General features: G+C 37.4%; 1 protein-coding gene across 17 annotated transcripts in view; it reads left to right on the top strand.

The window, feature by feature from the left end:
* The window catches only part of FIP1L1 (factor interacting with PAPOLA and CPSF1), a 91,094-nt gene that overhangs the window by 2,529 nt on the left and 64,618 nt on the right, over positions 1–23,947 (top strand). For 10 of the 17 annotated variants that reach the window (XM_049886919.1, XM_049886915.1, XM_049886918.1 and 7 more), the window contains 5 exons: positions 3,658–3,715; positions 4,778–4,881; positions 8,526–8,590; positions 9,309–9,416; positions 9,856–9,986. In XM_049886919.1, the coding sequence (XP_049742876.1) occupies positions 3,658–3,715; positions 4,778–4,881; positions 8,526–8,590; positions 9,309–9,416; positions 9,856–9,986 (466 nt within the window). Of the gene's footprint in view, positions 1–3,657; positions 3,716–4,777; positions 4,882–8,525; positions 8,591–9,308; positions 9,417–9,855; positions 9,987–10,288; positions 10,358–23,947 lie in introns of all 17 variants that reach the window. The other 7 variants (XM_049886916.1, XM_049886917.1, XM_049886904.1 and 4 more) reach the window with 1 other exon arrangement.

The following is a 23,947-nucleotide window of genomic DNA, read 5'->3' as shown; positions in this document are numbered from 1 at the left end:
AGGAAACACCACTTTATACCCACACGGATGGCTTCAGTAAAAACATTGTAACAGTTGTTGGTGACACTGTAGAGAAATGAAGCTCTCATATACTGCTGATGGGATTGTAAAATGGTGCAGCTGCTTTGGAAAGCAGTCTGGCAGTTCTTCAAAAGGTTAAAAACATATGACCCAGTAATCCCATTCCTAGGATACTTTAGCAGTTGTATGATGCTATGAGTATGTTGCTGTGAGTCGGAATCGGCTCAATGGCAATGGGTTGGGTTTATGATGCAACTAGAGAAATGAAAACATACATCCACACAAAAACTTGTACACAAATGTTCACAGCAGCTTATTCATAATAGAAAATGGAGACAACCCAAGGGCTCATCAACTGATGAATGGATAAACAAAAGTGGTATAGTCATGCAATTGAATGTTTTTGGCAAGTAAAAGAAGTACTGATACGCTGCCACATGGATGAACCTTGAAAACGTGCTAAAAAGCTAGACAAAAGGACCACGTAATTGCATTTATGTGCAATATTCAGAATAGGCAATCCAAAGAGACAGTATATTAGCAGTGCCAGGGGTTGGGGTGGAGGGGAATGGGGAGGGGCTGAACAGTATGTGTTTTCTTGGGGGTGGGGGTGATGATGAAATGTTCTGAAATTAGGTGGTTGTGATGGTTGTAGTTGTCTGTGAAATACTAAGAACCATTGAATTGTACACTTTTAATGGGTGTATTATACGGTATGTGAATTATATTTTAATAAACCTGTTATGAGAAAAAGCGGATGGAGGGAAGAAGTGAGAACTGGAAGTAGAAATAGGAGGAGCTGAAATTAGGGTATTCTTTCTCACCCTGAAATATTATCCCTTATTTTACAAGATTTTTTTCCCACTCATTTGTTATACCATCTGAAATTTTATCATTTAGTTTCGAAACTTCTGTATTGAACCCAGAAAAACTGGGTGTTTTTCTTAGAAATGTTGCTACATAATTGTGAGACTGGCATCAAACCCAGTTAGTTACTTTGTACTGCAGTTTCCAACTTCTGTATTGAGCCCAGTTCTTAACCCTAATTTCAGCTAGCCCCAAAGCTGGAGCTAGTATTAATCTATAGAGCTGGAGGGCTTCTTCCATTTTAATAACTTGAGTCCTTAACATTTTTAATATTGACTTGTCACTATTTTTAAAATTTCTTCTCATTAAGTGTTTTGAAGAGATAAAGCACTGGGTCCCAGGGGTGAAAGTGCTTAAATATTTCTTTGGTTTTTCAATTGGTCAAGAAGTTAATTGATTGCAGGGTATAAATTCACAATCAAATACACGTTTTAATGAGGTAATCTTTATTTCATTGATTTTTACTAATGTTTTTTGCTAAAATTCTCAAAGCTTACTTTCTGCATTGGATATTTGTTTATCTTAATTCCCTAATAGACAACTTGGTTAAATTTATTGGAGAGAGGCTTTCTACCTTCCCTGAGCATCATTGCCAAAAACTCAATGGAGTGCCATTGAATTATTTCGTCTTGTGGAAAAAAATCTACCCTTAAACATTTTTGTAGAAAAAGCATATAATTTTATCAGGTTTCTAACATTTTAAGGATGATTACCAAAAGGCCGGCAGTTCATATCCACCAGGCGCTCCTTGGAAACTGTATGGGGCAGTTCTACTCTGTCCTGTAGTGTTGCTATGAGTCAAAATTGACTCCACGGCAACAGGTTTAAGGATGATTGAGAATTAAAACTTCTAACCGCCCCCTCCCCCCAAAAAAACCCGTTGCTGTCAGATCAATGACGATTCATAGCGACTGAACAGGACAGAGTAGAACTGCCGCATAGGATTTCCAAGAAGTGGCTGGTGGATTCACACTGTGGACCTTTTGATTAGCAGCCAAGCTTTTAACCACTGTGCCACGAGGGCTCCAAAACTTGTAAAAAAAGTACATCTATTGGGGCAGGGAGCTTTGCCAAACCCGTGTTCTAGCTTGGTATGTCATTGTCCCACCTGAGTACCTGCTGTTAGAATTTGCCCCAGCTTCCTTGTGACTTAGTTCATTGCCTGGTGGTGCAGTAGTTAAAGCTCTGGGCTGCTAATCAAAAGGTCAGCAGTTCGAATCTACCAGTCACTTCATGGGAGAAAGATATGGCAGTCTGCTTCCATAAAGATTATAGCCTTGGAAACACTGTGGGGCAGTTCTGTACTGTCCTACAGGGTTGCTGTAAGTCAGAATCGACTCTATGGCAACAGGTTTATGGTCTTAACCATTGCATTATGCTCTTCAATTTTGTTGTGTTTTATCTTTCTAAGTCTTGGCTAAACACAGTAATGATATTTTGTGCCATGTAAAAAGCAAGCTGAACTGGTTTCTGGCTATCAAGAAGCTTATTTAGACAGGAGGTAAATCTTCTAAAGAATTATGATTGGATATTTATTTTTTTGAGTCAAGCAGTACAACAATGAAAATTTAACAGGAGATAAGTTTTCTGTTTTTTACTTTTCATCGTTTTGCTTTGTAGATAATGTTTAAAATACTACTGTAGAGGTTAAATTGATTTATATAGAAGCTGCTTGACATAAAATGAAATTTAAAGATTAGCAGAAATCTAATGAAAGGAGCTCTGCTATGTCAAAATCTGGGCATTTTTCTTAGAAATGATACTAAATAATCGTGAGACTTGGGGGCCAAACTAGTTGGTTGCTTTGTACTTCAATTTCCTTGTATGTAAATGAGTTGTGAGTAATTCTCACAGTCTAAATCATAATTATTAAAAGTACAAGAAACCAATTACACTCTAATGCTGAAAGTGTTATTTGAGGGTTAAAGGCCACATGGGAATGGAAAGTTTATTGTTACACTCTTGCTGTGAAAGGGCAAATTCGAGTATTATCTGACGTTAAAAAATATTTTTTAATTTATCAAAATTAGGTCTGGAGCTCCTCATTAGTATCAAATTGTAGGACAGATTTGCATAAAGGTATATATTTTTTAATCTTACAGTTTTCTTTATTTTTTATATAGCAGTGGGCATATGTCCAGTATGGTTGGTGAAACAGAACACCCGAGAGAGGCATACTAAGAGTTAATGTGATGGTATCACAAATCTGAGTTCCCTGTACATCAGGGAAAAAAAGAGAAAGCAGTGTTATGTAGCCCTGGACAATTACAGTAGTACCTGGCACATAGGGATATTCAGAAAAAATCTAGGATAAGTAAAATTGACTAAATGTGCTGCACATTTTAAAGTGTTTTTTAAAAAAAAAAAGCCCGCTGTTAGGTGGCAAGTCATTAACTAATTGTGGAAGCAATTCCATTCTACTTTCAGTGATGAGTACTTGTCTCATGTAATGGAATGAGAGGCAGTTTTTACTGTCTTTGTTCTTACCATCCAGAGGGGACACTAATTTTAGGAAACTTTATTTGGGGAAACCCTGGTGGCGTAGTGGTTAAGTGCTACAGCTCTTAACTAAGAGGTCGACAGTTCGAATCCGCCAGGTGCTCCTTGGAAACACTACGGGGCAGTTCTACTCTGTCCTGTAGGGTCACTATGAGTCGGAATGGACTTGACGGCAGTGGGTTTTGTTGTTAGACATTGTTTAAAAATTCTAGTATAAGCTATCTGTACTCTGGAAAAGTAATACCTGACATGTATTTTTATTGTTTGTAGCGCTAATCCTCCATCTGGAATTGAAGATGAAACTACGGAAAATGGCGTACCAAAACCGGTAACATAAGGCTTTGAAATCTGGTTATTTTCCTGTTTAAAATCTTTTTCAGTACCTTCCCAATTCATTTAGGAACAAAGCCAAATTTTAAAATGACCTTCGGTATCCTGTGTTATCTGGCCCCCTTTTACGTCTTCTACCTCATCTGGTGCCATCAAAAGCATGCGTAGGGACTGCCAAGGAAGAGAATAGTGGGAAGGGACTTCAGAGGACATACAGCATGTGCAAAGGCGCAATGCTTGATGATTTCAAGGCACTGAATAGTCAGCAGGATTAGATCATACTGAACCTGATTTTCAAAGTGGACATTGAGTCCCGTCATGTAAGTTTGTCGTGGTTTTTTAGCAAATATTTTTTTAAATGTAAGTAATAGTTCCTGACCCCATGCCTGTTAAAAGTAGTATTTTGTGGGATGAAGGTATCATTAGTCTTATGAATATTTTAACATCTTAATCCTTAAAAATACTTATTCTGCAAGCTTGACCTTGCATACACAAAGGTATTTTGCCTAGGTGATATACTTATTTACTAGCATGTTACTAAGCCTTTTGGAGCCAAAATAAAGTCTGCTTAACTGGCCCAAGTTTACACAGATAGAAACAAGGTATTCTCTCAACCATTTGCATTCAAGGCCTCTTCTGGGTGTGAGTGAATGCCAGGAATGGTTGAGCTGCTCTTTACTATTTGGTGCATTTTGATCGTGAATCTTAAAATTGTTTTCCTCTTACCTTCATATTCTTTTTGCAAAGAATTCTTCAAATGCTTATTTTGTAGAAATTTACATTTATTGCAGCTGCATTTGGAAATTATAAATGGTTAAAAAAAACCATTATTTACAAAAAGATGATGCTGAAAAAGTTATTTCTTTATTCATATTCCTTTTTATCATGTAGGACATCAGTGTTATAAACGTGTTGAAATAGGTGGCAGCCTTATGAGCCTATAACTTTCTTTCTCTAACACTGCATCTCAAAAAACAGAATGAGTATATACTTCAGTTACTAATATTAAGTGGTGTAATGGATTATTTAAGGTATTTTATAATTCCTTATGTTGGTGTAGAAAGTGACCGAAACGGAAGACGATAGTGATAGTGACAGTGATGACGATGAGGATGATGTTCATGTCACTATAGGAGACATTAAAACAGGAGGACCGCAGTACGGGTAAGTTATACTTATGTGACAATTGTCTGAAAACTCTTATCAAAAATAATTCGGCTATATAAAGCCCTTCGTGGCTGATTCCATTGTTTTTACACTTTCTCCATCTTACCATCATCGGAAAGAACTCTTCAAAATTTTACCATGAAAACATTTCTTTCCAAAAGATAATTAGGTAAAGTTACATGGAAGCAGAGTTTTTGGTTCCTGAAATTAAAGTGTTTGTAGAAAAGTATTAAGTTGTACAAATTCTTTAGTTAGAATTAGAAACCTTAAAATGCGGTTTGCATTTATCATTCTTTGATTTTGTTACTTATCCACAGCTGCATTAGGTTTTTTAATTTTTTTGCCCAGTGAAAACATCCATTCATTCATTCAACAAATACTTTTTAAAGGTATAATCTTATTTGTCTGGTACTGTAATAATTGATAATGGGAAGCCAAAAATTCATAGAACAGTCCTTATTTTCCAGAAGTAGTGAGGAAGACAGACAAGTGAGTAAATACCTTCATTGCAGTGTGCTAGAATAGAAACGTGTTCGAACTGATTTGAAAGCTTTGAAAGGAGAGCTGCTAAAAGCCCACAGGTGTTGAGAAGATCCCAGAGAAGGTAACAACTGCTTTGAATCATTCTTCAGACAGAAGAAGGGAGAACTGATGATCTAGGCAGAGGGTACTGCTTAGGTAGACTAGTGAAGTATGGTTTGGAGGAACCACGTGTCTGGAGTATTAGGTAGATGGGAAGGGATGCTTGAAATCACTTAGGAAGGGCCTATTTGTCATATTAAGGACATTTTTACTATGTCATCGTACAACCTTTGAAGGTTTTTAGGCAAGTTGAATTATGTGCTAAAGACAATTCTAGTCATGTCATTGGGATATCATACATGGAGATAAATTAGCTAATAGACTTGAAGTAGTTGTTCAAGGGTAATGATACCCCAAACTAAGCCAGCAGCAGTAGTGTAGGGATGGATGAGAAAATAAGGGAAACCCTGATGGTGTAATGGTTAAGTGCTGCGGCAGCTAACCAAAGGGTTGGCAGTTTGAATTTGCCAGGCACTCCTTGGAAACTCTATGGGGCAGTTCTACTCTGTCCTATAGGATCGCTATGAGTCGGAATCGACTCGACGGCACTGGGTTTGGTTTGGTTTTTGGTTTGGGAAAATAAGGTATATTTTAGAAGCATAATCAGAAGAAGTAACATGGGTTGGTTGTGGTTGGACAGGAAGACAAAGGATTCAGAAATGGTTTGGTGGTTTCTACCCAGTGCCCAGCGTTGGTGGTTTCTAGAACAGTTCATTGAGTATATAACATAACAGGTACTAATGTGTATGAGTAATGTGGAAAGAGCATGTTAAAATAAATGTATGTGTTTACTTTGAAGTTCCTGCATAACACCCAGGATCTAGCATCTGGGGGTCTATTAGACACTGTATCATGTTTCCTTGAGTGCTGTTTTCTATACAGCTAAACTTCTTAACACATGGTGAATATGAAGGCTTGCTGCCTTAAAAAAGAAAAGTGATGTTTTAAAACCCAAGGTGTGGTAGGGAAAGTAGATAGGTAAGAGACAATGAAATGCATTTATTGAGCATTTAGGACTAAACTGCTGAGGACCATCTAAAGATAGTCCTTGACTTTTATACATTTGGTTTTCACATAACTTTTGTATGTCATATATAGATACCCCCAGACTGCTTTTGCTCTGTGAATTTGGATTGTTAAAATGTGTAAGTCTCAAGAGGGCAGAAATCATATTTGTCCACTTCCTCATTCTGTTTAGCCTGGAACTGTATCTGACAACAGTTTGTGCCCAGTAAACATTTATTAAATGAATTAAGCAGTTGGTAAGATGGTTACACATTTCAGGTTGGTGATGATAGTATGCTTGACAGTTTAACAGTTTGACTACTATATACTTTTCGCGTTTGTAGCAGTGGAGCTTTATACAATTATTTGAATATCTTACTGCCCTGGTTTTTTAAAAAAGCGGAAAACAGGAAAATGACAGTGGTAATGAAAATGACCAACCTAGGTTATTCCAAAATATGGAAATAATTATTAGGCAGACCAAAAGCTGTGTATTTTCATAAGTCCAGTTGGCTGAACTTGGGAGGGAAAAGAACGAAATTAAATAACGTGTATATGATGTAAGAAATACATCATTGAAAACATCTATAAGTTGGGATCTTATTAATACCTTTTTGCTTGGTAGAAATTTAGCCTTCGTTGCCCACTCCCCTCTATCACCTCTCTTTAAGCCTACCTGTCTTATGGTTCTCTAGAGAAACAGAACCAGTGAGACGTATGTGTGAGAGATTGGGCTTTACTTCAGGGGATTGAAGTAAAAGTCCAAAACTCATAGGTCAGGTGATAAGCTGGAGGCCCCTGCTGGCTTACAGGATGGTGGGGGGCTGGCATGTCCAAAATCTGTAGGTCAGGTGGCAGGCTGGAGACTACTGCAGGCTTGGCATCCCAAGATTCATAGGTCAGGACAGGAAGAGTGGGCGGGGGGAGAGAGAGATGCTGAAAATACCTATTTAGGCATACCATGTCCTAAAGAAACTCCCCTTTCAATTAACTGATTGATTGTATTACGTTATAGAAGGTGATGATATCGCATTAGATTACTTTATAGAACAGCAGCTAGTCTAGTGTTTGGCAAAACCACTGGGAACCGTAGCCTAGCCAAGTTAACACATAAAATTAACACACTCCCCATGACATGTAAATTTATTTTACTTAGTATATTTGATTTTACCACTCATATACAAGATTGCATTATCTAGAAAAGTAGGGAACTGTCTCTAAACCCATATTACAGAAAATGAATGTGAGGCTCATGGGGTCCAAATGACTTGGCCAAGGGTACAAAACTGGTAATTGACAATACGTAAATTGTCATAGGTTTGTTTGATTCCAGGCAAACATAAATTTTGCCATAGGTTTGTCTGACTCCAGATTTTGTATTTTTTTTTTGTTGTTAACTTTATCACATGTATGATATACTTTATTTAAAATAGTTTTTGAATATATGCATTCATGTAACCACCACCCAGATCAAGATACAGAACATTGCTAGCATCCTAGAGGCTTTCTTCTTGTTTTCTCTCAATCTTTAACCACCTACGACCACCTACCCTTGCTCTGCTTTTACCCTAGATTCATTTCTTAATTTCATATAATTGAGTGAATAATCTGGACATGTACTCTGTGGGTATTCAAAAGAGGATTTATCAACAACATCAAGTGTAGGAAGGACTGAAATGAGGCCAATGGATTTGGCAGTAGGGTGAAGAAATTTTACTCTTACATGACTGCTGTATGATGAATAACTAGGAGGTGAGGAAATAAAGACAGGTATATCAACTGTTCATCCCCTTCCCAAATTTCTTGTGTAGTTATAGTGGGATATTGAGTTAGTGGCAGGGAGGTATTTAAGGTAATAAGTCATATTTAAAATATTTGTTTTCATTTTTTATTGATCCAACAACACACTTTTAATACTAGTTTATGTTTTGTAAAACGTGGGAGTCAGTGTCAGTCTCTCCTGTTACTCTGTGGGGGTGTAATTTGTACACATTGAATATGCTGTTTTGTTTACATAAAGTTTCTCAGGGTAATTTTTATTATTTTGTTTTTAGGAGTTACGGCACAGCACCTGTAAATCTCAACATCAAGACAGGAGGAAGAGTTTATGGAACTACAGGTAAAGTTTCTGTTTGCAGTTGCATGAATGGAAAAATAAGGCACATATCTGAATAGATTATAAATAAAACCAAAAAAACAAACCCAGTGCCATCGAGTCGATTCCGACTCACAGCAACCCTATAGGACAGAGTAGAACTGCCCCATAGAGTTTACAAGAAGTGCCTGGCGGATTCGAACTGCTGACCCTTTGGTTAGCAGCCGTAGCACTTAACCACTGCGCCACCGGGGTTTATAACTAAAAAAAGAAAAAATTATTACTGGTCAGTTACAAAAAGCAGTTTCTGACCATATATCACAGAGATCAGCAGACGTTTTCAGTAAAGGACTGCATGTATCTTGGGCTTTGTAGGCTACATCCTGTCACATATTCTTTTGTTTGTTTTACAGCTCTTTAAAAATGTAAAAACCTTTCTTAGCTCCCAGGCTGTATTAAAACAGTGATTTAAACATGGATGTTAGCAACTTCCTCTTGGCACAGGCATCCATTATTGTAAGGGATAAGTCTCTAATCGCTCTACTCAGTTTATCTCATGGCTACACCGTAAAGGTTACCCCCACATACTTCTGTTTGTGGTAAACCTTAATGCTTTGTTTGGAACTCTTGCCATTTCTGGTGCCAGGAATATTAAAAAAGTATTATGTTTCTGTTTGTCTGCGTTATCTTCCAGCTTCTTGCTAATGTAGCTACATCTCCATTTTGTAATTTTATAAAATAGGAACGAAAGTCAAAGGGGTGGACCTTGATGCACCTGGAAGCATTAATGGAGTTCCGCTTTTGGAGGTAGATTTGGATTCTTTTGAAGATAAACCATGGCGTAAACCAGGTAAGATTTTCGTGGATTATATCTGTTTAAAGTTTTTTTTTAGTATAAATAGTTATCAGAAAAGTATTTTTTGGGCATCAACTTAGAATATTTTTTAATGTCATTTTTGTTGTCTTAAGCAAATGAGTAATGATTACCTATATTATAAATTATAAATAAGTAATGATTACCTATATTATAAATTATAAATGAGTAATGATTATCTATATTATAAATTATAAATCTTACTAGTGAGGTATTTCTAAATAATTTCTAAAGGAAACAAATTTGATCTAAATTTTTTATAGTCTGCTTGCTTTATGGTGATTATTTGGAGAACTAATAAAATTAGAAGGAGTGATAGGACTGAGAGAACTCTAAATTTGTTTTTTAAATTATGGTTTATGTGCTGCATAAAGAGCTGGAATATTTGTATAATGAAAGTGTGTTTTATATTTAGGTGCTGATCTTTCTGATTATTTTAATTATGGGTTTAATGAAGATACTTGGAAAGCTTACTGTGAAAAGCAGAAAAGGATACGAATGGGACTTGAAGTTATACCAGTTACCTCTACTACAAATAAAATTACGGTAATTAGTAAATATTCCACAGTACCCCTGCCTTTTCCATTTGTCCATTTTGACCCCCTCCCCAAATAAATCACTTTTTCCTTATAAAGGTGGTTAAACGCTATATGATAATTTAAAAAGCCCATTCTCTTTACCATATTTATTTATTTTTTCCCTTTCCTTCCCTTTCAGAATTTCATATTAATGATTATATGATGTTCTTAGTTTCAAGTCGCAGACTAGCCACAGCTAGTTTGTCTTTATATGGCCTATTCATTTAAAATTATGTGGTATCTTAATGGGGAATATGTTATTTAACTTAGGCCGAAGACTGTACTATGGAAGTTACACCAGGTGCAGAGATCCAAGATGGCAGATTCAATCTTTTTAAGGTGAATTTTAGTAAATTATCCTTGGTTGCTCTCATTTTTTGTTCTTGAGTCTGCTCCCATACCACTACTCAAGTGACAAGATTAAAGTGGAAATAGCTACCTTTTTTCCAAACCTTCAGCTTCCTGGTGACTTACAAATTTGCTGATTGTTGTTTATCTCCACTTTTGCAAGCATGTGAATTTGTAGCCTATTATACTAACAAATGCCAAGTAAAACTATTCTTGCTATATGTTGTGATTTTGAGTCATAGTATATGTTCGTTTGTGGGGTAGAAAATTTTATGCCAACAGGCTAAGCTCATTGTAGATGATTGTCGATGATCTCTATCAGTAGAATTGGAGATTTATTTTTTCTAAATGTCTTTTTAGAAATGGTAAGGAAGAAGACAATTGCTTATAATTTGTATGACATTGTAATCGGTGTAATGTCTCATAGTTGAAGCTATTTGAAGAATCTTAGGCATTCTCTGAGAGTCTCTAAGAATTCAATAGAATAGGATAACACTGTTGATTTTTAAAAATAAATACTTAAAGGGGGTAGGTTTATGTGAGGGACTTCAAGGTTGGTACCTCCAATTGGGTATCAAGTCTGACTTCTGTCTTCTCCATTCCACAGTATGATCAGAGACTAAGTCCAAAGAAAAATACTGTATTTTCATACTTAAGTTAGTATCCAGAAACCCACAGACCTTTCTTGGAATCTGATTTGGTTGCCATCTTTGATTGTGTGTTCTTCCTTTCCTTAATACCTGATTCTTAAATTGATCACCACTGGGTTAAAGATTCAGAGTGGCTTTTAGATTGGGTTTTATACTCAGGGAACTTCAGTGGGCTGGATGTAAAACTCTGCCCCTTTTGGGACTGCAGCCCTGTCCACCAGAATACTGCCTTATGCAATGCATGTGCTATATCCGCAGATGTAGCCGCTCTGCTGGACACAATTCTGTATAGAGAATTTAATTTTAATTTACTTCCAACCTTGGGTAAGTATTTAGTTCTTGTTCTGCTGTAAATATTTCAAAAGCACGTGATGGTGTTTATCCTGTTTAAAATGACCATTAGGTTCTTTTTGGTCATACATTCTTGTCTGCTTCTTTAGGCATTGAATATATTGTCACTGGTTATAATGAATAGATAGAAAAATCGTGTTGATGATGAAATAGTTTGCAGTGGTGCTATCTGTTTTCTTTCAGCAGAAAAGAGAACTTCCTTTATAAACAGCCACCTTCTTTATACTTCATCTTTGTGCGGTAGACATTTAAAACCCAACAATAAAAAGAAACTCCTAGGGACTGGTCTCTCATTGAAGGCAGCCATCATGAATGAGTTTTTTATATACATACTGTCTATGGAAAAATGATTTTGATCATACGAAAGGTCACTGACTCATGATTTATTAGATTCTGAATAAGAATTTAAATTTGGTGAGTGAGGTCTGGTGGTTTTTCTTGCCTTGATAATGTGCTTAAATGTTAATATGTGTTAGAAATACTAATTTGGGAAGAGGGTGTTTATGCTGATAATGTGTGTGATACACATTTTTTCTTTACGTTGTGGTCAGTTGGATGCTGTTATTAGTAATGCCCTAGCTCTGCAGTTAGTGGTATGTGGAAGCATTTGGCATTTTCAGGCTGCAATTTGATTTACATTTGAATTTCAGAAAAGTTTTTCGGTCACCTTAGATAAATTTGACAAATATCCTTGTTTCAATTTCTGTGGGGTAGTTCCTTGAAGAAGTATTAGTTGCCTTTTATTATCTGTTACTCTGAAGCTCTGGGGAATAAAAAAAAAATGACGAAGATATGATTGGTATCCCATAGATGCAGAGGTAAACCTGTTAGGTATTATTAAGTGCCAAAATATGTATTTTAGACAAAATGCTATAAAATTTGGAGAAATGAGAGTTGATTAGACATTATTTGAAGATGAGAAGTTACATTGGATGTTATATGTAGGTCCTTTCTATTTCTGTTATTTCTAAAGCAGCATGCCATAGTAGAAAGCATGTGCCAGTTTAATCAGAACCTTGAAGACAAGGAATAGAAAAGAAAAAATATTATAGGTCGAAGAAACGGTGTGTGTTTTAAATGAGTAGATGCCAATGAGAGGATTCGTTAAAGAATTAGCCTTACTGGTTCAGAATTCTTTTTGGAAAGTGGTATAAGAGAGATGGTTTTGTATAGTGTGGTTCAAGTGTAGAAAGCCTAGAAGACTAGGAAGATGCTTTTGAAGAGTTATTTCTTATTTGTGAGCAGGAGAGACTTAGAAGTAACATTATTCTGGTAGCAATGTATGGTGTGATTGGGAAAAGAAAATCCAAGCTCATATTCACTTATCCACCACTTACCAAAACTAAGAAGCTTGTAAATAGGTATAGACTGTTAAGGGTTTGAGCTGAAATAGATGAGCAAGGAGAGATAAGGTAAAAACAAAACTCCCCCAATTTTCCTGGTGTCTTTGAGCACTTCCAATGTGCCTGGTACTGTGCTAGATACTGTAGTAAGACAGGATCTCTGTATTCAAGGAGTTCATGATCTGAGTGGGTAAATGGGCATGTACATGAATGATACTTTGTAACAAATGTTATGCCTTGGTATTGACAAAGTGCAGTGGGGAGTTCAGAAGAGAGTGGGTCTCCCCACTTTGTAGAGTCTAGAAGGATTCAAATGGGAGGTGATTTTGGAAGATGAGTGAGTTATTTTCATTAATAGGAGAGGGGAGAAGAACATTATAGGCAGAGAGAGCAATATGAGCAAAACAGCATGAGAAGAAAGTTGGGGTGGATGATAATATAGGAGAGAGGCCTGGACATGGACCCATGATGACAATGACCTTAATCTTAAACTAGCCTGTAGACATTTGTGTAGGCAACAGGAAGCCATTGGAAAGTTCCTGAGTAGAATAGTGTGAGCAAATCTGGTTTCTAGAAAAGGAACTGGCAGCAGAGTGGACTGCAGAATATGAGGGGGGAAAAGAGGAGTCAGAGAGCAGATAAGAAGCCATTTCAGTTCTATAGGAATAAAATGAATGAGGGCCTGAATTAATAATGGTGAATGGGCGAAGGACCGGAAACCCTGGTGGCATAGTGGTTAAGTGCTACGGCTGCTAACCAAGAGCTCGGCAGTTCGAATCTGCCAGGCATTCCTTGGAAACTATGGGGCAGTTCTACTCTGTCCTATAGGGTCGCTATGAGTCGGAATCGACTCGACGGCAGTGGGTTTAGTGGGGCAAAGGAACAGACTTTGCTGTTAGGTGCCGTCGAGTCCGTTCCAACTCAAAATGACCCTATGCACAACAGAACGAAACACTGCCCGGCCCTGCGGCATCCTTACAGTCATTGTTAGGCTTGAGTTCATTGCTGCAGCCACTGGGTCATTCCACCTCGTTGAGGGTCTTCCTCTTTTCTGCTGACCCTGTACTCTGCCAAGCATGATGTCCTTCTCCAGGGACTCATCCCTCCTGACAGCATGTCCAAAGTATGTAAGATGCAGTTTCGCCCTCCTTGCTTTTAAGGAGCATTCTCGTTGCACTTCTTCCAAGGGAGATTTGTTCATTTTTTTGGCAGTCCATGGTATATTCAATAATTTTCGCCAACACCGCAATTCAAAGACATCAATTCTTCTTCGGTCTTCCTTATTCATTATCCAGCTTTCACGTGCATATGATGCAATTGAAAATACCATGGCTTTGCTTTTCAACACTTTAGAGAGGTCCTTTGCAGCAGATTTACCCAGTTCAGTCGTTTGATTTCTTGACTGCTGCTGCCGTGGCTGTTGATCTTGGATCCAAGTAAAATGAAATCCTTGACAACTTCAGTCTTTTATCTGTTTATCATGATGTTCCTCATTGACCCAGTTGTGAGGATTTTTGTTTTCTTTATGTTGAGGTGTAGTCCATACGGAAGGCTGTGGTCCTTGATCTTCATTAGTAAGTGCTTCAAGTCCTCTTCACTTTCAGCAAGCAAGGTTGTATCATCTGCATAATGCAGGTTGTTAATGAATCTTCCTCCAATACTGATGCCCCGTTCTTCTTCCTATAGTCCAGCTTCTCGTATTATTTGCTCAGCATACAGGTTTAATAAGCGTGGTGAAAGGATACAACCCTGACGCACACCTTTCCTAACTTTAAACCAATCAGTATCTCCCTGTTCTGTCTGAACAATTGCCTTTTGATCTGTGTAAAGGCTTCTCTTGAGCACAATCAAGTGTTCTGGAATTCCCATTCTTCGCAGTGTTATCCATAATTTGTCTTCTGTTATCTGGGAGATTTCTTCACTCTTACAACTTTTGTATTGTCTTTTTCATTTCTGCTATTATATTTTTAATTTCCAAGAGGTTTTTTTTTTATTATTTAACCATCGCATTCTGTTCTTTTTTCTTGCATGCAATAATGCAGTATCTTTTTTCCCTGTCTCTCAGAAGATATTAATCATAGGTTTGCTTGTTTTTTTCTTCTAGGTTTTCTTCTCCCTACATAGTGTGTTTTCCCGAGTTTGTTTATTTGTTTTTAAGGTATAATAAAAGTTTATCCAAGTTGGTTTTTAAAATTTGTTATTTTTTGCTTCTGTCTTTTCACTTTTCTCAGATGTCTCTTAGTCTTGGTCATTCACTTATATGTAAGAGTGGGCTACTACAAAGTTTCTTGGAAGCTCTGCGCATGTAAATGGAACTTGTAAATGGAACTGTAAGCTTCACTGTATTGTTGTTGTATGCCCTTCACTCAATTTTGCTCATAGTGACCCCATGTGATAGAGTAGAACAGGCCCATAGGGTTTTCTTGACCGATTTTTAAAATTTTTTTATTGCGCATTAGGTGAAGGTTTACAGAGTAAATTGGAGTCACATCTGGTACTTTGTACATAAAGTGCTATATGGCCTTTCGTTCCCCACAATGTGTCAGTACTCTCCACATTTTTGCCTTGGGTTCCCCATTTCTTTTTGTCCTGATTTTCTACCCCATTCCTGCCTTCTTATCTTTGCTTTTGGGCAAATATTGCCCTTTTTATTTTGTATAATTGATTGTTTCAAGGATGGTATTGCTAATTGTATGGGCTTGTCTGTTTGACTGCAAGGTAGTCTCTGGGAATGGGTTCAGCTCCAGGTCAAAATGGCTTCAGTTCCAGGTCAAAAGGATGTCTTAGGGCCATAGTCTTGTCTAGTCTCTGTCATACAAATAAATCTGGTTCTTTTTGCTAATTTGATTTTTTGGTTGTACATTTTATTCCCACACCAAGTGAGACTCTGTGTTGTGATCCCAGTGAAAGCAGTCTGTAATGGTTGCTGGGTACCGTCTAGTCTTTCCGTCTCAGGGTAACGTAGGCTATGTTTCATGCTGTCCATTAGTCTTTTGGACTAACTGCTCCTTTGAGTCTTTAGTTTTCCTCACTCACCTTTTCTCTGCACAGGAATAGACCAATGGCAAGCTATTAAGATCTCACCAAAGTAGAATGCAGAACATTGTCTTTATGAACTGTGCTGTGCCAGTTTATGTAGATGTTCTCTGAGTCTATTTTCCTTTGCTTTGAGCCTAGGAAGTTCATCTTGCGAGGTATTTGGTTATGTCTAAGAGGTTTCCCTGACTGTGCCCCTTGTGTGCGCTATTGCCTGAATTAATATATGAGGAGTACCTAAGGTCATGTGTATAGAAATATCCGCTACCAAACTTGTGTTTGCTGGTGGGTTGCTCCGTTGCACCATCCCAAACCTTGGTAGATCTATCTGCCTATGAATCCATTTGTAAATTATTGTTAATACTATCGTTGCAGGATTGTCTGTGCTATATAGTAGTTACGTAGTTGCCCTTTATTCTTGTGTCTCTCAGTGTCCTCTCTTGCCTTGGTCATGTTGTGCCGACTTCTGCCATATTTTGTGTTGCCTTTCCCATCACCAATATTAACACAATCCCTGGTGGCACAGTGGTTAAGAGCTCAGCTCCTAAGTAAAAGGTCAGCAGTTCGAATCCACCAGCTGCTCCTTGGAAACCCTGTGGGGCAGTTCTACTCTGCCCTGTAAGGTTGCCATGAGTCGAAATTGACTCAGTGGCAACAGGTTTGATTTGTTTTTCTTTATCTTTTTAGTAATTTTCCCTCTCTCCCCTTCCCATCCCTGGTAACCATCAAAGAATGTTTCTTTTTTTTCTTCTGTGTGAAAACTTTTTGTTGTTACTTTATGATAGAGGTCTCATTATATTTGTCTTTTTGTGACTGACTGACTTCACTCAGCATAATATCCTCCAAATTCATCCATGTATCCATGTTGTGAGATGTTTTGTGGATTTGTCATCCTTTATCATTGCATGGTATTCCATTGTGTGTACGTACTATAGTTTGTTAAACCATTCATCCGTTGATGGGCACTTAGGTTGTTTCCATCTTTTTGCTATTGTGGATAATGCTGCAATAAACATTGGCGTACAGGTCTATTGGTGTCACAGCTCTTAGTCTTAAGGGTATATATACCTAAGAGTGGGATTGCTGGATTATATGGTAGTTCTATCACTAGCTTTTTGAGGAAGCACCGTACCATTTTCCATAGTGGTTGTACCATTTTACATTTCTGCCAGCAGTGCATACAAGTTCCAGTGTCCCCACAACCTTGCCAATATTTGTTATTTTCTGTATTTTTGGTTAGTACCAGTAATATCAGGGTGAGATGATATCTCAGTGTAGTTTTTTTTTTTTTTTATAATAACTTTTATTAAGCTTCAAGTGAACGTTTACAAATCCAATCAGTCTGTCACATATAAGTTTACATACATCTCACTCCCTACTCCCACTTACTCTCCCCGTCTTGAGTCAGCCCTTTCAGTCTCTCCTTTCTTGACAATTTTGCCGGCTTCCCTCTCTCTCTATCCTCCCATCCCCCCTCCAGGCAAGAGTTGCCAACACAATCTCAAGTGTCCACCTGATATAATTAGCTCACTCTTCATCAGCATCTCTCTCCCACCCGCTGACCAGTCCCTTTCATTTCTGATGAGTTGTCTTCGGGGATGGTTCCTGTCCTGTGTCAGCTGAAGGTCTGGGGAGCATGGCCGCCGGGATTCCTCCAGTCTCAGTCAGACCATTAAGTTAGGTCTTGTTATGAGAATTTGGGGTCTGCATCCCACTGATCTCCTGCTCCCTCAGGGGTCCTCTGCTGAGCTCCCTGTCAGGGCAGTCATCGATTGTGGCCGGGCACCAACTAGTTCTTCTGGTCTCAGGATGATGTAGGTCTCTGGTTCATGTGGCCCTTTCTGTCTCTTGGGCTCTTAGTTGTCATGTGGGCTTGGTGTTCTTCATTTTCCTTTGCTCCAGGTGGGTTGAGACCAATTGCTGCATCTTAGATGGCTGCTTGTTAGCATTTAAGACCCCAGACGCCACATTTCGAAGTGGGATGCAGAATGATTTCATAATAGAATTATTTTGCCAATTGACTTAGAAGTCCCCGCAAACCATGTTCCCCAGACCCCCGCGCTTGCTCCGCTGACCTTTGAAGCATTCATTTTATCCCGGAAACTTCTTTGCTTTTGGTCCAGTCCAATTGAGCTGACCTTCCATGTATTGAGTGTTGTCTTTCCCTTCACCTAAAGCAGTTCTTATCTACTGATTAATCAATAAAAAACCCTCTCCCACCCTCCCTCCCTCCCCCCCTCGTAACCACAAAAGTATGTGTTCTTCTCAGGTTTACTATTTCTCAAGATCTTATAATAGTGGTCTTATACAATATTTGTCCTTTTGCCTCTGACTAATTTCGCTCAGCATAATGCCTTCCAGGTTCCTCCATGTTATGAAATGTTTCAGAGATTCGTCACTGTTCTTTATCGATGCGTAGTATTCCATTGTGTGAATATACCACAATTTATTTACCCATTCATCCGTTGATGGACACCTTGGTTGCTTCCAACTTTTTGCTATTGTAAACAGAGCTGCAATAAACATGGGTGTGCATATATCTGTTTGTATGAAGGCTCTTGTATCTCTAGGGTATATTCCTAGGAGTGGGATTTCTGGGTTGTATGGTAGTTCTATTTCTAACTGTTTAAGATAACGCCAGATAGATTTCCAAAGTGGTTGTACCATTTTACATTCCCACCAGCAGTGTATGAGAGTTCCAATCTCTCCGCAGCCTCTCCAACATTTATTATTTTGTGTTTTTTGGATTAATGCCAGCCTTGCTGGTGTGAGATGGAATCTCATCGTAGTTTTAATTTGCATTTCTCTAATGGCTAATGATCGAGAGCATTTTCTCATGTATCTGTTGGCTGCCTGAATATCTTCTTTAGTGAAATGTGTGTTCATATCCTTTGCCCACTTCTTGATTGGGTTGTTTGTCTTTTTGTGGTTGAGTTTTGACAGAATCATGTAGATTTTAGAGATCAGGCGCTGGTCGGAGATGTCATAGCTGAAAATTCTTTCCCAATCTGTAGGTGGTCTTTTTACTCTTTTGGTGAAGTCTTTAGATGAGCATAGGTGTTTGATTTTTAGGAGCTCCCAGTTATCGGGTTTCTCTTCATCATTTTTGGTAATGTTTTGTATTCTGTTTATACCTTGTATTAGGGCTCCTAGGGTTGTCCCAATTTTTTCTTCCATGATCTTTATCGTTTTAGTCTTTATGTTTAGGTCTTTGATCCACTTGGAGTTAGTTTTTGTGCATGGTGTGAGGTATGGGTCCTGTTTCATTTTTTTGCAAATGGATATCCAGTTATGCCAGCACCATTTGTTAAAAAGGCTATCTTTTCCCCAGTTAATTGACACTGGTCCTTTGTCAAATATCAGCTGCTCATACGTGGATGGATCTATGTCTGGGTTCTCAATTCTGTTCCATTGGTCTATGTGTCTGTTGTTGTACCAATACCAGGCTGTTTTGACTACTGTGGCTGTATAATAGTTTCTGAAGTCAGGTAAGGTGAGGCCTCCCACTTTCTTCTTCTTTTTCAGTAGTGCTTTGCTTATCCGGGGCTTCTTTCCCTTCCATATGAAATTGGTGATTTGTTTCTCTATCCCCTTAAAATATGACATTGGAATTTGGATCGGAAGTGCGTTAAATGTATAGATGGCTTTTGGTAGAATAGACATTTTTACTATGTTAAGTCTTCCTATCCATGAGCAAGGTATGTTTTTCCACTTAAGTATGTCCTTTTGAATTTCTTGTAGTAGAGCTTTGTAGTTTTCTTTGTATAGGTCTTTTACATCCTTGGTAAGATTTATTCCTAAGTATCTTATCTTCTTGGGGGCTATTGTGAATGGTATTGATTTGGTTATTTCCTCTTCGGTGTTCTTTTTGTTGATGTAGAGGAATCCAAGTGATTTTTGTATGTTTATTTTATAACCTGAGACTCTGCCAAACTCTTCTATTAGTTTCAGTAGTTTTCTGGAGGATTCCTTAGGGTTTTCTGTGTATATAATCATGTCATCTGCAAATAGTGATAACTTTACTTCTTCCTTGCCAATCCGGATACCTTTTATTTCTTTGTCTAGCCTGATTGCCCTGGCTAAGACTTCCAACACGATGTTGAATAAGAGCGGTGATAAAGGGCATCCTTGTCTGGTTCCCGTTCTCAAGGGAAATGCTTTCAGGTTCTCTCCATTTAGAGTGACATTGGCTGTTGGCTTTGCATAGATGCCCTTTATTATGTTGAGGAACTCAGTGTAGTTTTGATTTGCATCTCTCTAATTCCTAATGATTGCAAGTGTTTCTTCATATCTTAACTCCCTGAATGTTGTCTTTGGTGAAGTGTTTATTCATATCCTTTGCCCATTTTTTAATTGGATTGTTTATCATTTTATTGTTGAGGTGTTGAAGTTTTCTGTGAGTTTTAAATTAGGCCCTTGTCACATATGTCATAGCCAAAAATATTCTCCCTATTTGTAGGTTCTCTTTTTAATCTTTTGGAGAAGTCTTTTATTGAGCATAAGTGTTTAATTTTTAGGAGGTCCCGTTTATGTATTTAATTTTCTGCTGTGTATGCATTTTTAGTTATATTTGGTGTTCTGTTTATGCCATATATTAGGGTTACTAGCATTGTCCCTATTTTTTCCTTCATGATCTTTATAGTTTTAAGTTTTGTATTTAGGCCTTTGATCCATTTTGAGTTATTTTTTGTGTATGGTGTGAGGTCTGCATCTTGTTTAGTTTTTCTACAGTTAGATATCCAGTTTTACCAGCACCATTTCTTGAAGAGACTATTGCTTCCCCATTTAATGGACTTGGCCTTTTGTCAAAGATCAGCTGTCTGTAGCCATATGGATGTATGTTTGGGTTCTCAGTTCTGTTCCATTCTTCTGTGTGTCTGTTTTTATACCAGCACCAGGCTGTTTTGACTACTGTGGCTGTATAGTAGGTTCTGAGATCAGGTAGGGTGAGGCCTTGTACTTTGTTCTTATTCAGCAGTGCTTTACTTACCTGGGATATCTTTCCTTCCTGTATAAAGTTGGTTATTAGTTTTTCTATCTCATTAAAGAATGCCGTTGAAATTTGGATTGGGATTACATTATATCTGTAGATATCTTTGAGTAGTATTGACGTTTTCACAGTGTCGACTCTTCCTCTCCGTGAGCATGGTATGTTTTCCCGTTTATATAGGTCTCTTTTGGTTTCTTGGCAATAGTGTGTTTTGTATTTTCTTTGTGTAGATCTTTTATGTCCCGAGTTAGATTTACTCCTAAGTATTTTATCTTTTGGGGGGCTATTGTAAATGGTATTATTTTCCTGATTTCATTTTTTAAATCAACTGATTTTTGTATGTTGATCTTGTATACTGCTACTCTGCTACATCTTTCTATTAGTTCCAGTAGCTGTCTTGTGGGATTTTGGGGATTTTCTATCTATAGGATTATATCATCAGCGAATAAGGATGGTTTTACTTCTTCCTTACCAATTTGGATGCTCTTTATTTCCTTTTCTTGCCTTATTGCTCTAGCTAGGATTTCCAGTAAAATGTTAAATAAGAGTGGTAATAAAGAGCATCCTTGTCTTGTTCCCATTCTCAAGGGGAACGCTTTCAGTCTCTCTCTGTTGAGAATACCGTTGGCTGGTGGTTTTGTATAAATGCCCTTTATTATATTTATTTGTATTTTGCTGAGAGTTTTTATCTGGAAAGAGTGTTGGACTTTAACAGATGCCTTTTCTGCTTCAATTTAGATGATCATGTGATTCTTTTATTTATGTGGTGTCTGACATTGATTTTCTAATGTTGAACCATCCTTGCATACCTGGTATGAATCCCACTTGGTCATGCTGTATTATTTTTTTTTGATAATGTTGTTAAATTCTATTGGCTGGTGTTTTGTTGAGAAATTTTGTGTCTATATTTAGGAGGGCCAGTGAAAAAGAGGAAGACCCTCAACAAAATGGATTGACACGGTGGCTTCAACAATGAGTTCAAGCATAAAAACAATTGTGAGGATGGCGCAAGACCGTGCATTGTTTCATTCTGTTGTACATAGAGTTGCTGTGAGTCAGAACCGGCTTGGTGGCACCTAACAACGTATTTATGAGGGACGTTGATCTGCAGTTTTCTTTTTTGTGATGTCTTTGCCTGGCTTCATAGAATGAATTTGGAAATATTCCTTCCTTTTCTATGCTCTGAAATAGTTTGAGTAGTATTGATGTGAGCTCTTCTCTAATAAATGTTTGGTAGAATTCTCCAGTGAAGTCATTGGGCTAGGGCTTTTTTTGGTGGGGAATTTTTTTTTTTTAGTATATTAAAAAATATATATATATTTATTATATTGGAGAAGTATTTTATACTGCTTCTCTAGTCTCTTCTTTTGTTATGTGTTTAGTTTTTGTATCTCAGCTTGTGCTATTTAGGAGTGTGGTGAGTTCCTAAAAATTTGTCTGTTTCCCCTAGGTTTTCAAATTTGTCGGAGTACAATTTTTCATAGTATTCTGCTATGATCCTTTTTATTTTAGTTGGGTTTGTTGTAATGTCACTCATTTCATTTCTTATATAGGTTATTTGCTTCTTCTCCTGGTTTACTTTTGTTGATTTGGCCAGTGGTTTGTCAATTTTAACGATCCTTTCAAAGAACCAACTTCTGGCCTTGTGGATTGTTTCTATTTCTATTCTCTATTTCATGTATTTCTGCTCTAATGTTTATTATTTCCTATCTTCTGGTAACCGTGGCTGCCTTTTGCTACTGCCTTTCTATTTCTTCAAGTTGTAGGGTTAATGTTATGAATGTGGCTCTTATTTTTTGATGCTTGCATTTATTGCTGTAAATTTTCTGAGCACTGCTTTGCTGTGTGTCAAAGGTTTTCATTCTCACTTGATTTTAGGATTTTTAAAAATTTTATCTTTGATTTTTCTATTACCCAGTGGTTTTTGAGTAAGGTGCTATTCAGTTTCCATGTATTTAATTTTTTTTTCTTGTTCTTTCAGCTTTTGTAGCGTTGTGATCATAGAAAATGCTTTGTATTATTTTGATGTTTTGGATTTTGTTGAGGCTTGCTTTGTGGCCTAAAATGTGGTCTCTCCTGGAGAATGATCCATGTATGTTGGAAAAGAATGTATACTTTGCTGCTGTCAATGTGGAGTGTTCTGTATATGTGGTCAGGTTGGTTAATTGTGGCAATTAGATCTTCTGTATCTTTGTTGAGTTTCTTTCTCGTTCTGTTCTTCACCCAAAGTGGTTCATTAAAGTCTCTTACCATTATTGTGGAACTATTTTTCTTTACAGTGCTGTTACAGTTTATTTTATATATTTTGAAGCTGTCTTTGGGTGTGTATATGTTTGATTATGAGTTCTTGGTGGATTGACCCTTTAATCATTGTATAATGTCCTTCCTTATCTTTAATGTCGATTTTGCCTTATTTACTAGAGATTAATATTGCCACTCCTGGTCTTTTTTGGTTATTGTTTGCTCGAAATATTTTTTTCTATCCTCTGAGTTTTAGTTTTTTTTATGTCTTTGTGCCTAAGGTGCATCTTTTGTACACACCTATGTTGATGGGTTGTGTTTTTTTTTTTTTTTTGAAACCATTCTGCTACTCTCTGTCCCTGTACTGGTGCCTTTAAGCCCTTTACATTCAGTGTGATTATCCTTAGGTATGTGTTTACTGCTACTATTTTGTTTTCTTTTGGTGGTGTTGAAGATTTCTGTGCTAATTTTTTGTTTGTGGATGTTCTTTTTATTTCTTTCCTTGTTGATTTTGTGATTTTTCAGACTTTATGGTTTTTCTTTTTATTTTGGTGAGTAGGTTTGCTAACTTTCTTTAGGCGGTCTTGAAATTCATGTTAATCTTCTAGAACAGTCTTTTATTTTTTGATATCGCCTTTATGTCCTCTCCCTATGAAATTCTATAACTGCATCATTTATTCCTCATCTTTGTTTTCATGTTGTTTTGACATTATCTGGAGACATTCTAACTTCGCCATTGTATTTGAGAAACAATTTTCCTAGTTATGTAATTCTTGCCTGGCTGTTTCTTTTTTTCTTCAAAGCTTTATATGTGATTCCATTGCTTTCTTGCCAGCATAGTTTCTGCCGAGCAATCAAAGTTTAGTCTTACTGGTTACCCTTTGTACGTGACTTTTTTGTTTTTCCTGAGCTGCTCTCAGAATTCTTTCTCTGTCTTTCATTTTAGTAAGTTTGATTATATCTCTTGGTG

Source organism: Elephas maximus, chromosome 5 (genome assembly GCF_024166365.1).
Source record: "Elephas maximus indicus isolate mEleMax1 chromosome 5, mEleMax1 primary haplotype, whole genome shotgun sequence".
In the NCBI taxonomy this organism is placed as follows: Eukaryota; Metazoa; Chordata; class Mammalia; order Proboscidea; family Elephantidae; genus Elephas; species Elephas maximus.
The sequence above is the reverse complement of the archived record's forward strand: the minus strand, read 5'-3'. Positions and strand labels throughout refer to the sequence as shown.